Source organism: Gopherus flavomarginatus, chromosome 16, assembly GCF_025201925.1.
Source record: "Gopherus flavomarginatus isolate rGopFla2 chromosome 16, rGopFla2.mat.asm, whole genome shotgun sequence".
Taxonomy (NCBI): Eukaryota; Metazoa; Chordata; order Testudines; family Testudinidae; genus Gopherus; species Gopherus flavomarginatus.
In genome coordinates this window covers 1,740,834-1,753,310 of record NC_066632.1, presented here as the reverse complement: position 1 = coordinate 1,753,310, position 12,477 = coordinate 1,740,834, and the positions used below count along the sequence as shown (strand labels likewise).

At 58.4% G+C, this 12,477-nt stretch overlaps 1 protein-coding gene across 5 annotated transcripts in view; it reads left to right on the top strand.

Annotated features, from left to right (window-relative positions):
• LOC127035402 (potassium channel subfamily T member 2-like) overlaps nucleotides 1-12,477 on the top strand; it is a 59,340-nt gene that overhangs the window by 24,716 nt on the left and 22,147 nt on the right. For all 5 annotated transcript variants that reach the window (XM_050925231.1, XM_050925234.1, XM_050925232.1 and 2 more), the window contains exons 13-15: nucleotides 3,452-3,588; nucleotides 3,893-3,956; nucleotides 9,651-9,759. In XM_050925231.1, coding sequence (XP_050781188.1) covers nucleotides 3,452-3,588; nucleotides 3,893-3,956; nucleotides 9,651-9,759 — 310 coding nt within the window. The remainder of the gene's footprint in view (nucleotides 1-3,451; nucleotides 3,589-3,892; nucleotides 3,957-9,650; nucleotides 9,760-12,477) is intronic.

The window sequence follows — 12,477 nt, the reverse complement described above, 5'->3', positions numbered from 1 at the left end:
GAGTCAGTGTGGAGGTGGGGAAAGGGCTGAGTTTTGAGACGCCACCATGGGGCTTGGGGTAAGATTTGGATATGAAAGTCTGGGGGTCCAGTTCAGGTTTTGGGGGGGTTAATGCACCGTTCGCTCCCACACTCGCTGCATACCCTGGTCTGCCCCTTCCCCCCCGCCCCCCACCGCATTCACTCCTTGTCAAATCAGGAGCAACGCCCTCAACTAGCAGAAGGGGTGATTTGCATATTCACATATGCAAATGAGACACCCCCACAGACTGCTGCACCGTGTCTTGCATGGCCTTCGTGCCTGGCACAGCCTAGGTGGGAGGGGGGTGCAGGGAACAGAGTGACCCATTTTATCTCCATTGCCCAGGAATCGAACCAGCAGCTGGGCTGCGGGGGGACATAGATGGGGCAGCTGACTCAATGCCCCCCTCCTCACTCCGGGAAATACATGCTTTGGAAGCTCTCAGGGCCCAATCCTGGGTTCTCAGATAAATTGAGGGTAACCACTGTAAGTAGACAAAGGGGAAACTGAGGCACAGAGAGGGTGGAGCCAGGAGTAGAACCCTGGAGTCCCGATGCCAGCGTCATACCCTGGGTGGAGCGCTGTTGGCTCTGTGCTGCATTATGGCCAGGGAAGGGGGCAGACCCCAGGTACCCCCGGCAGAGGGGCTGGTGCCCTACCGGATAAGAGGTTACTATCGCTGCCTGTTGGGGGGTTCTCCTTCACTGCAGGGCTGGAGGTTACGAGTGCAGACCCAGGCCAGGGCAGGTGTGGGGCAGGGGACATCAACCCCTGTAGAGCGAAGCTCTGGACCCCCCACCCTATACCGCAGCAGGCAGAGCTGGGCACGAGGGGTCACTGAGCCTTGAGTCCAGCTGGGGAGGTCCAGGGGAATGGCACTGGGAGGGGCTGCTCCAGGTGACCCCAATGGGCTGGTGACCTGACACTGCTCTGTGGCTGAGGGGGGGGGGGGCGTCTGGGGTAGCAATGCATGTTGCCCCCACCCTGGATGCAGGGGTCTGCCCATTGCAGGGCAGGGTGCAGAGCGTCTCAGCGGGCAGGCGAAGGGCTGCCGTCGCCCGAGGCTGGAGCTCTGCTCCCTGAACCCACAGGACCCATGGAAGGGTGGGGGGAGGGCGGTGGATGGAAAGAGGGTGGCTGGCCTGGGGGATTAGCATGCGGGGGGGCTGGCCCTGGGGGCTGGCCGTGCCCGGGAGGCATAGGTGTCTGTCCCAGGGGGCTGACTGTGCTGGGATATGGGGCTGGCATGGGGGGATGGCTGTTCTGGGATATGGGGCTGGCATGCGGGGATGGCTGTTCTGGGATATGGGGCTGGCATGGGGGGGCTGGCCCAGGGGGCTGGCTGTGCTGGGATATGGGGCTGGCATGGGGGGACTGACCTGGGTGCTGGCCGTGCCCAGAAGGTATAGGTATCTGGCTCAGGGGGCTGGCTGTGCTGGGATATGGGGCTGGCATGGGGGGGCTGGCCCAGGGGGCTGGCTGTGCTGGGATATGGGGCTGGCAGCGGGGGGGCTGGCCCAGGGGGCTGGCTGTGCTGGCATATGGGGCTGGCATGGGGGGGCTGGCCCAGAGGCCTGGCTGTGCTGGGGAGGTGTAGGTATCTTGCCCAGGGGGCTGGCTGTGCTGGGATATGGGGCTGGCAGGGGGGACTGACCCAAGGGGCTGGCTGTGCTGGGATATGGGTCTGGCAGGAGGGACTGACCCAGGGGGCTGGCTGTGCTGGGATGTGGGGCTGGCATGGGGGGGCTGGTCCAGGGGGCTGGCTGTGCTGGGATAATGTTGTACAGACAAAACTACACAGGATCTTTTCAGGGCACAAGGCAAAGATGCCACATTTATTATGATAACAATCTGATTTATGACCAATAACTAACATCTTAATCCTTATACACACACATTATACCTAATCCCTACACACAGACACACACACACTCATTTACACACACACATATTCATCAGATGTTCTGCAGCTACTTCATAGTTACCAGTCCTGGACATAGCTTGAGTTCGTGGCTTGAGTTTGCAGCTTGGGTTCGTAGCTCGTGGCGGTAACTGGCCAGGAAAGCCAGGCACGAGGATGAGCTGGGTCTCGGTTGGGCCTGCACCGATGCCCTTCCATGTTGGCAGCAGAATGTTACCCTCCAAAGTCTCCCATCTCACCCATCCTTTCTGTAGGCTTTAGTCTGAATCCAGAGTTAGGGTCTTGCTGAGTCACGCTGCCTCTGGGTTTGGATTGATCACCCGTCAATTGCAGGCGACTTTCAGCCTGGGGCCTGGCTTTGCACTTTTTCTGTTTTGGGTGGACTCTTCTTATTTTGTTAGGGCTCTTGTCTGCATCTTCAGCCGGTGGGGTTTGAACTTTATTTCATCAGGACAGGCTGGGGCTGGAGGTTGATTCTATCACCCATCCATACCTCAGTCACACATCTAAACTGAACTAATAAGATTACAGCAGGGTTTGCAAAAATGAAGTTTGGAGGAAGCTTTTAGAAAATGGAGTGAGAGTTTTAAAATGGGGTTTGAATTACAATATGGCAAACAGTGAACAGCAGTTACTATATAGACTAGTGTAGTGAATGGTGAACAGAAATTACATTAATAAAGTGAACAATTAAAAACAATTTCATTTATCAGTTCCACAATATGGGGCTGGCATGGGCGGGGCTGGCCCAGGGGGCTGGCCGTGCCCGGGAGGTGTAGGTGTCTGGCCCAGGGGGCTTTCTGTGCTGGGATATGGGGCTGGCATGGGGGGGCTGGCCCAGGCGGCTGGCTGTGCTGGGATATGGGGCTGGCATGGGGGGCTGGCCCAGGGGGCTGGCCCTGCCTGGGAGGTGTAAGTGTCTGGCCCAGGGGGCTGGCTGTGCTGGCATATGGGGCTGGCATGGGGGGGCTGGCCCAGGGGGATGGCTGTGCTGGGATATGGGGCTGGCGGGGGGGGGGCAGTCTCAGGGGGCTGCCTGTGCTAGGATATGGGGCTGGCATGTTGGGGCTGGCCCAGGGGACTGTCCGTGCCCGGGAGGTGTAGGTGTCTGGCCCAGGGGGCTGGCTGTGCTGGGATATGGGGCTAGCATAGGGGGGCTGGCCCAGGGGACTGGCCGTGCCTGGGAGGTGTAGGTGTCTGGCCCAGGGGGCTGGCTGTGCTGGGATATGGGGCTGGCATGGGGGGGCTGGCCCGGGGGCTGGCTGTGCTGGGATATGGGGCTGGCATTGGGGGGCTGGCCTGGGGGCTGGCTGTGCTGGGATATGGGGCTGGCATAGGGGGGCTGGCCCAGGGGACTGGCCGTGCCTGGGAGGTGTAGGTGTCTGGCCCAGGGGGCTGGCTGTGCTGGGATATGGGGCTGGCATGGGGGGGCTGGCCTGGGGGCTGGCTGTGCCGGGGAGGTGTAGAGGGCTGGCGGTGCCCTGACCATGCCCCATGTCTCCCCGGCAGGACTACTATGTGGTGATCCTGTGCCCCACGGAGATGGACGTGGCTGTGAGGCGGGTGCTGCAGATCCCGCTCTGGTCCCAGCGTGTCATCTTCCTGCAGGGCTCGGCCCTCAAGGACCAAGACCTCATGCGGGCCAAGTGAGTGGCAGCCGGGCGTGGATGCCCCAGGCCTGGGGGGCCCTTCCTCCCACCCCCGTCAGTCAATGGACAGAAGAAATCGATGAAACTGGCCATTAGGGTCAGAATTCCACATGGGGGGCCCTGCACCACACTGTCTGTGAGGGGAGGGGTGCCAGGGCAGGGGGCTGGCCCTGTCTGTGGGGGGGACAAGGGGTCCAGTACCATCCTGTCTCCAGCCACTTTGCTCCCCCCACCTGGTCTAAGCTGCCCCGCTGGGGTCTGGTTTCCTGCTAACCCCCCGTCTCTTCTCCCCCCGCCGAAGGATGGATGACGCAGAGGCCTGCTTTATCCTCAGCAACCGCTTCGAAGGGGACCGGATCGCTGCGGTAGGTGCCATGCACTGACATCCTGCCCTGCGGGCAACCCAGCCGGCCCCAGCACAAGGTTAAAGATGGTACTGAGGGAGGGGTATTTATTACAGGGTAGCACCCAGATACCCCTGTGACAGGTTCGGTCACAGAGACCCCCTTGGGACTGCCACCTGATGTGCTGACTCTATCTCTGAGCCTGTTTTCCCTGCCAGCTTGGGACTCCAGTACCCTGCCTTGTTGAGGCAGACATGCCAGCCTGCTGCAACCCAGACCCAGCTCTGAACCACGTTCCCCCAAAGCTGCAGACTTAACTGAGAACAGCTCAGCAAGTGCTCCTGTCTCCAGCACCCAGACACCCAACTTCCAAGGGGCTCCAAACCCCAAATCAGTCCGTTTTACTCTGTATAAAGCGTATACAGGGTAAACTCATAAACTGTCCGCCCTCTGTAACACTGAGAGAGAGAGATGCCCAGCTGTTTGCTCCCCCAGGAATTAATTACTTACTCTGGGTCAATTAATAAGCAAAAGTGATTTTATTAAGTATAAAAAGTAGGATTTCAGTGGTTCCAACTAACAACAGACAGAACAAAGTAAGTTACCAGGCAAAATAAAACAAAACACCCAATTCTAAGCCTAATACAGTAGGAAACTGAATACAGGGAAATCTCACCCTCAGAGATGTTCCAAGACGCTTCTTTCCCAGACTAGACACCTTCCTAGTCTGGGCCCGATCCTTTCCCCTGGTCCAGGCCTTGTTCCAGCTCAGGTGGTAGCTAGGGGATTCCTCATGACTGCAGCCCCCTTTGTTCTGTTCCACCCCCTCTTATAGCTTTGGCACAAGGTGGGAATCTTTTGTGTCTCTGGGTCCCCACCCAGGGCCGGCTCCAGCTTTTTTGCCGCCCCAAGTGGCGAAAAAAAAAAAGAATGACACCCCTGATTGAGCTGCCGCCGAAGCTAACAGACGGCCGTGCCGCCCCTTTCTATTGGCCACTCCAGGCACCTGCTTCCTTCACTGGTGCCTGGAACCGGCCCTGTCCCCACCCCTCCTTCCACATGGAAAAGCCCCAGGTTTAAGATAGATTCCAGCAGCAGGTTGACATGGTCACACGTCCCGGGAGACCCCCACCCCACCAGGCCTCCATTCTTCCGGGCCTGACTCACAGGAAGGCTTGCAGGAAAACAGACCCATCCACAGTCAATTGTCCTGATTAATGGGAGCTATCAAGCTTCCAAACCACCATTAATGGCCCCCACTTTGCATAATCACAATAGGACCTGAGAGTTATATTTCATATTTCTAGTTTCAGATACAAGAATGATACATACATACAAACAGGATGACCACACTGTCACGGAGTCCCCGGGCGATGCTCTGGAACTGCTCCCCACCAAGCCAGGCAGGACTTTGGGGAGCCTCCTCTCCCTTGGAGCAGACTTGTTCAGGGCAAGAAGCTCACACGGCTTCACCTCCTGGGTCTCTCCTTGGAGCATTCAGCATCCTCTGCCCCTCCGTGCGCTCCCCACGGCGAGTCCACCCAGCGGGGTCCTGGGGAAACCACCGGGTTCTGCACCCCCACTTTGCAGTCAGACGTGACTCTCAGCCAGCCAGTAACACAGAGGTTTATTCGATGGCAGGAACAGGGTCTAAAACAGAGCTTGTAGATACAGCGAACCGGACCCCTCGGCTGGGTCCATTCTGGGGGGCAGTGAGCCAGACCCCCAGGTCTGCCCTCCACCCTTGACCCCAGCCAGCTCCAGACTAACAACCCCTCCCAGCCCCTCCTCTCTGCTCAGCCCCTTTCCCAGGCCAGGAGGTCACCTGATCCCTTTGTCTCCAACACCTTCAGCTGGCACCTTTGCAGAGGAGGGGCCCAGGCCATCAGTTGCTAGGAGACAGAGTGTCAGGCATTTAGGTGCACTGGCCCTTTGCTCTGCCAGATACTTAAGAACTGCCATGGGGACACTGAGGCACCAACACAGTACTCAGAGAAAACATTAAGAACTTTCCCAGTTCGTCACATCTCTCCCCCCTCGAGACCAAACTGAGCGAGGTCACTCCAGCCAGTGACCTGGGGAAGTTCTAACCCATCAAGGTTCCCATGGATGCCCCAGCATCTCTCCCATCTCTTGGTGTGAGTTACACCAGGACAGTCCAGTCTCACGCCCTCCCTTAGGTCGGGTGTGCTTGATGGCACTTGCAGACCGCATGTGGGAAGGTTTATGCAGCCCACACCCTTTGCCACCCCAGTACCCCTGGGGTTCAAGCTGGGATTGGGTCTTTTCCCAGCCCTCTGGTCTGTGATTCGGGCTCCCTTGGTTAAGAGCCCCCATCTTGGCCTTTGCCAGCTCTGGGCTTGGGCAGCCGCTTCCCACTCTGTGGCCCAGACACAACACCTCTGCTGTCCCCCCTTGCACTTTCCAGCTTTTAACGTCCGTCCCACCTCCCTGAGGCAGCCCAGCCCCCTCTTCACCTGGGACACCTGTTCCTCCCAGGTCTGGCTAAAGATGCACATGTTATCAGTGTCTGCCAGGGCCAAGTTCTCCATCTCCCTCTGCTTGTCTAGAATCTCCCCAGGCCTAGGCATGGGGTCGGCATCGGACACTGTGATGGCTTTAAGCTTTTGATAGCCCCCATAAAACCAGATCATCCTATCTCCCTTGGGTAGGTCCTTGACCTCTCTCTCCAGGTTCTGGGCTGCTTTCCCAGTGACTCTGAATGGGGAACATCTGATGGGGAGATTGGCTCCCACCTCAGTGAAGAGATCCCCCAGGAGGTCTTCCCCCTTATCCTCCCAATCCTTCCTTTCCAGGTCCAGGGGTCCCCTCACTCTCCTCCCATCCAGCAGCTTGAACGGGAAGAACCCTGTGGATTCCTGGGGCACCACCAGCTGCCTCCCGATTCCCCCCAGTTCTACTTCCCCTTGGGGAGCCCATTCCCGGTACAGGAATCCCTTCTCCTGCAGGACTCTGTCCCTGCAGCCTTTCCCAAGGGGGTTTGCAGCGCTGTGGCCAGCAAGTTCCCTCAGCTTCTCCAAGGAGGGATCCCTCTGCAGCTCGGTCTGGGATTCAGCAGCTGGGGCAGGGAGTGGGACCTGCTCCCTTTCGCTGGCTGGGCCGGGGGTCACAGCCCCCCTGAGCCCTGTCCCTGGTAGCTCCCTCCCTGCTGTGTAATCACTTCTCAGCAGCACGTCTGGACCAGGCAAACCTGTTTGGCAGCTGACCTGCCCTGCCCGGGTGTCCCCCCACTCAGATGGGATCTCAGCTCCCCCAGTGCTCAGCGCTGCCCTTGCTGTCCCAGTGGGGACAGGCAGCGAGCTCTCTGCTCTGGTCACAGCATCAGAGCCAGCGTGAGCCCCGTCTCCGGTGTGCAGGGGGGTGGGGAGCATCTTTCCCTCCCACTCAGCCCCAGGGGGCTGGTTACAGGTAGGCAGGTATCCTGAGCCCAGCAGCCCCTCCCCTCTGCCAGCCAGGTCATTTGCATTTTCACTGACCATTTCCATCCTAGTCAATTGGTTCCCTGGATTTGAATTCAAACCCTTGGCCGTTACAGGAGCGGGGCCTGGATCCTGTCCCATGGGGAGACAGTCACCCCCCAACAGGGCCTCCAAGCCGATATCCTGGAGAACCCCAACGACCAGCCAGCCCGACCCCTCCTGGGTCTGCACAGGGATCTGGGCCATAGGCAGGGCGAGGGGCCTCACCCCAGGGAACTTCACCCAGATTCCACAGTCCCTCAGCATCTGGGGCTGCACCACCACAGTTCTCTCTGTCCCAGGGTCTCGCCCCCACAGGCATGTTTCCCCACTGACCCCTGGGCAGCCCCCTATGTCTCTCTGCTCCACCATCACCAGTCCACGCTGCTGCTGCTTCTCCTGCAGCTTTTCCTCGGGCTCTTGCTCTCTCTCACGGTCCTCTCGCTCTCTCGGGCTCTGCTCCCATCCCATCCGTCTCCAATCTCCTGATCGGGGACCCAATCGTGAAGACCCTCGTCTGATTGGGGACCAGATTCTTGGGGATGCCTGGCTGCTGCTCCAGCTGCTCCCAGATTCTCTTGTAGCCCCATCGGGGTCAGGAATCTGCTCCTCAGAGTGGTCCTCCTCCTCCTCCAACTGCACGATTAACTGTGCCTTGGTGAATTTCCCCACGCGTAACCCTCTCTTTGTGCACAGGATCACAATGTCCTTCTTAAGGAGATGGTGATAGGCCATCACTTCACCATTCCCAAGTGGCTCTGGACTCACAGGCCTGTGTGCTCTTGGCTCCCCCATGGTTTCCAGGAAGAACCCCTGGTGTGCCAGCCCTTCTTGTGATCACCACCTCTTTGCCAGGGTCGAGCTGCAGACTCCTCCGCCCCTGGGACTGCTCCTGCAATCCCCCGGGGAACCCTGCTACTGCAAAAATCCTTCTCTCTCCCAGGGTCGAGCGGCAAGCTCCTCCGCCCCTGAGACTGCTCGCTGCCGTCCTCAGGGGGACCCCATTACTCCAACAGTCCTTCTCGCTGGTCACACACCCCCAGAGGTTAACTGCCCCCTGAAACCGTCCCTCTCTGAGCCTTCAGCACGCCTGGTCCTCATTATCCCTCCTTTGTTTTACTGCTCCCCAGTCACTTACTGCAAGCAGCGCCATTCACGGGGTGCAGTACATCCCACCTCTGCCACCAGTTGTCACGGAGTCACCGGGCGATGCTCTGGAACTGCTCCCCACCAAGCCAGTCAGGACTTTGGGGAGCCTCCTCTCCCTTGGAGCAGACTTGTTCAGGGCAAGAAGCTCACACAGCTTCACCTCCTGGGTCTCTCCGTGGAGCATTCAGCATCCTCTGCCCCTCCGTGCGCTTCCCACAGCAAGTCCACCCCAGCGGGGTCCTGGGGAAACCACCGGGTTCTGCACCCCCACTTTGCAGTCATACATGACTCTCAGCCAGCCAGTAAAACAGAGGTTTATTCGATGGCAGGAACAGGGTCTAAAACAGAGCTTGTAGATACAGCGAACCGGACCCCTCGGCTGGGTCCATTTTGGGGGGCAGTGAGCCAGACCCCCAGGTCTGCCCTCCACCCTTGACCCCAGCCAGCTCGACTAACAACCCCTCCCAGCCCCTCCTCTCTGCTCAGCCCCTTTCCCAGGCCAGGAGGTCACCTGATCCCTTTGTCTCCAACACCTTCAGCTGGCACCTTTGCAGAGGAGGGGCCCAGGCCATCAGTTGCTAGGAGACAGAGTGCCAGGCATTTAGGTGCACTGGCCCTTTGCTCTGCCAGATACTTAAGAACTGCCATGGGGACACTGAGGCACCAACACAGTACTCAGAGAAAACATTAAGAACTTTCCCAGTTCGTCACACACACGCAGTAGATTATAAGCTTTGTAAGGATACCTTACAAGAGACCTTTTGCACGAACGACATTCCAGTTACATTATAGTCACGCTCATCAGCATACTGCCATCAAATCATGTGGAGTGCAACGTAGCAACCCCAACCCAGATCGGGGCCCCGGTGTGCCGGGTGCTGGGCCGTGCAGCTCTCCTGCAGTGGCTTCTTTTGATACATGCTGGCAGGGGCTGTGTTGTCCAGTTCTTTGTCCTCTGTGGGGTGCTGGGGGCTGCAGGAGGGCAGTGGGGGGAGGCGTGATCCCTCCTGGCACCTGGGGGGCTGGGAGAAATGTGGGGGGTTCTGGCCTAGCTGTGACGCTCTGCCCCATCTCGTCCGCCCCCCAGGATCATCAGACCATCCTCAGGGCCTGGGCAGTCAAGGACTTTGCCCCTAACTGCCCCCTGTATGTGCAGATCCTCAAACCCGAGAACAAGTTCCACATCAAATTCGCAGGTGAGCTGTCCGCCCCGCTCGCTGCACCTCCCCACCCTGGCCCCCCCGGGCCCTCTGCCCTCTGCCCTGCCTCTGCCATGCACCTGCCTTCGCTGTGCCCCTGGCCCCCTCTCCTGCCCCCACTCAATGCTCCTGCAGTGGTTGGCAGTGGGGGAGAGGGGAGAGAGAAGGGGGTGTCTATGGGGATGGAGGGATGGATCAGACGGAGGATAGATGATAGAACAGACACAGAGGACGGGGATGGAGGGATGGATCAGATGGAGGAGTGGATGAGATGGACGATGGATCAGATGGAGGAGTGGAGGGGAATGGAGGGATGGATCAGATGGAGCAGTGGACGGGGATGGAGGGATGGATCATACGGAGGAGTGGATGAGATGGACGATGGATCAGACAGAGGAGTGGATGGGAATGGAGGGATGGATCAGATGGTGAGTGGACGGGAGGGAGAGATGGATCAGACAGAGGACAGATGAATAGAGCAGACAGAGGAGTAGATGGGGATGGAGGGATGGATCATACGGAGGAGTGGATGGGGATGGAGGGATGGATCAGGCGGAGGAGTGGACGGGAATGGAGGGATGGATCAGATGGAGGAATGGACGGAGTGGAGGGATGGATCAGACGGAGGATAGATGAAAAGAGCAGACGGAGGAGTGGATGGGGATGGAGGGATGGATCAGACGGAGGAGTGGATGAGATGGACGATGGATCAGACGGAGGAGTGGATGGGGATCGAGGGATGGATCAGACGGAGGAGTGGATGGGGATGGAAGGATGGATCAGACGGAGGACAGATTAATACAGCAGACGGAGGAGTAGATGGGGATGGAGGGATGGATCATACGGAGGAGTGGATGGGGATGGAGGGATGGATCTGACGGAGGAGTGGACGGGAATGGAGGGATGGATCAGATGGAGGAGTGGACGAGGTGGAGGGATGGATCAGACGGAGGATAGATGAATAGAGCAGACGGAGGAGTGGATAGGGATGGAAGGATGGATCATACGGAGGAGTGGATGGGGATGGAGGGATGGATCATACGGAGGAGTGGATGAGATGGACGATGGATCAGACGGAGGAGTGGACGGGAATGGAGGGATGGATCAGACGGAGGAGTGGATGAGATGGACGATGGATCAGACGGAGGAGTGGATGGGGATCGAGGGATGGATCAGACGGAGGAGTGGATGGGGATGGAAGGATGGATCAGACGGAGGACAGATTAATACAGCAGACGGAGGAGTAGATGGGGATGGAGGGATGGATCATACGGAGGAGTGGATGGGGATGGAGGGATGGATCTGACGGAGGAGTGGACGGGAATGGAGGGATGGATCAGATGGAGGAGTGGAGGGGAATGGAGGGATGGATCAGATGGAGCAGTGGACGGGGATGGAGGGATGGATCAGACGGAGGAGTGGATGAGATGGACGATGGATCAGACGGAGGAGTGGATGGGGATGGAAGGATGGATCAGATGGAGGACAGATTAATACAGCAGACGGAGGAGTAGATGGGGATGGAGGGATGGATCATACGGAGGAGTGGACGGGAATGGAGGGATGGATCAGATGGAGGAGTGGACGAGGTGGAGGGATGGATCAGACGGAGGATAGATGAACAGAGCAGACGGAGGAGTGGATAGGGATGGAAGGATGGATCATACGGAGGAGTGGATGGGGATGGAGGGATGGATCATACGGAGGAGTGGATGAGATGGACGATGGATCAGACGGAGGAGTGGACGGGAATGGAGGGATGGATCAGATGGAGGAGTGGACGGGGTGGAGGGATGGATCAGACGGCGGCTAGATGAATAGAGCAGACGGAGGAGTGGATGGGGATGGAGGGATGGATCAGACGGAGGAGTGGATGAGATGGACGATGGATCAGACGGAGGAGTGGATGGGGATCGAGGGATGGATCAGACGGAGGAGTGGATGAGATGGACGATGGATCAGACGGAGGAGTGGATAGGGATGGAAGGATGGATCAGACGGAGGACAGATGAATAGAGCAGACGGAGGAGTGGATGGGGATGCAGGGATGGATCATACGGAGGAGTGGATGGGGATGGAGGGATGGATCAGACGGAGGGGTGGACAGGAATGGAGGGATGGATCAGATGGAGGAGTGGACGGGGTGGAGGGATGGATCAGACGGAGGAGTGGATGAGATGGACGATGGATCAGACAGAGGAGTGGATGGGAATGGAGGGATGGATCAGATGGAGGAGTGGACAGGATGGAGGGATGGATCAGACGGAGGCTAGATGAATAGAGCAGACGGAGGAGTGGATGGGGATGGAGGGATGGATCAGATGGAGGAGTGGACAGGATGGAGGGATGGATCAGACGGAGGACAGATGAATAGAGCAGACGGAGGAGTGGATGAAATGGACGATGGATCAGACGGAGCAGTGGATGGGGATGGAGGGATGGATCAGACGGAGGAGTGGATGGGAATGGAGGGATGGATCAGATGGAGGAGTGGACGGGGTGGAGGGATGGATCAGACGGAGGCTAGATGAATAGAGCAGACGGAGGAGTGGACGGGGTGGAGGGATGGATCAGATGGAGGAGTGGACGGGGTGGAGGGATGGATCAGACGGAGGACAGATTAATAGAGCAGACGGAGGAGTAGATGGGGATGGAGGGATGGATCATACGGAGGAGTGGATGGGGATGGAGGGATGGATCAGACGGAGGAGTGGA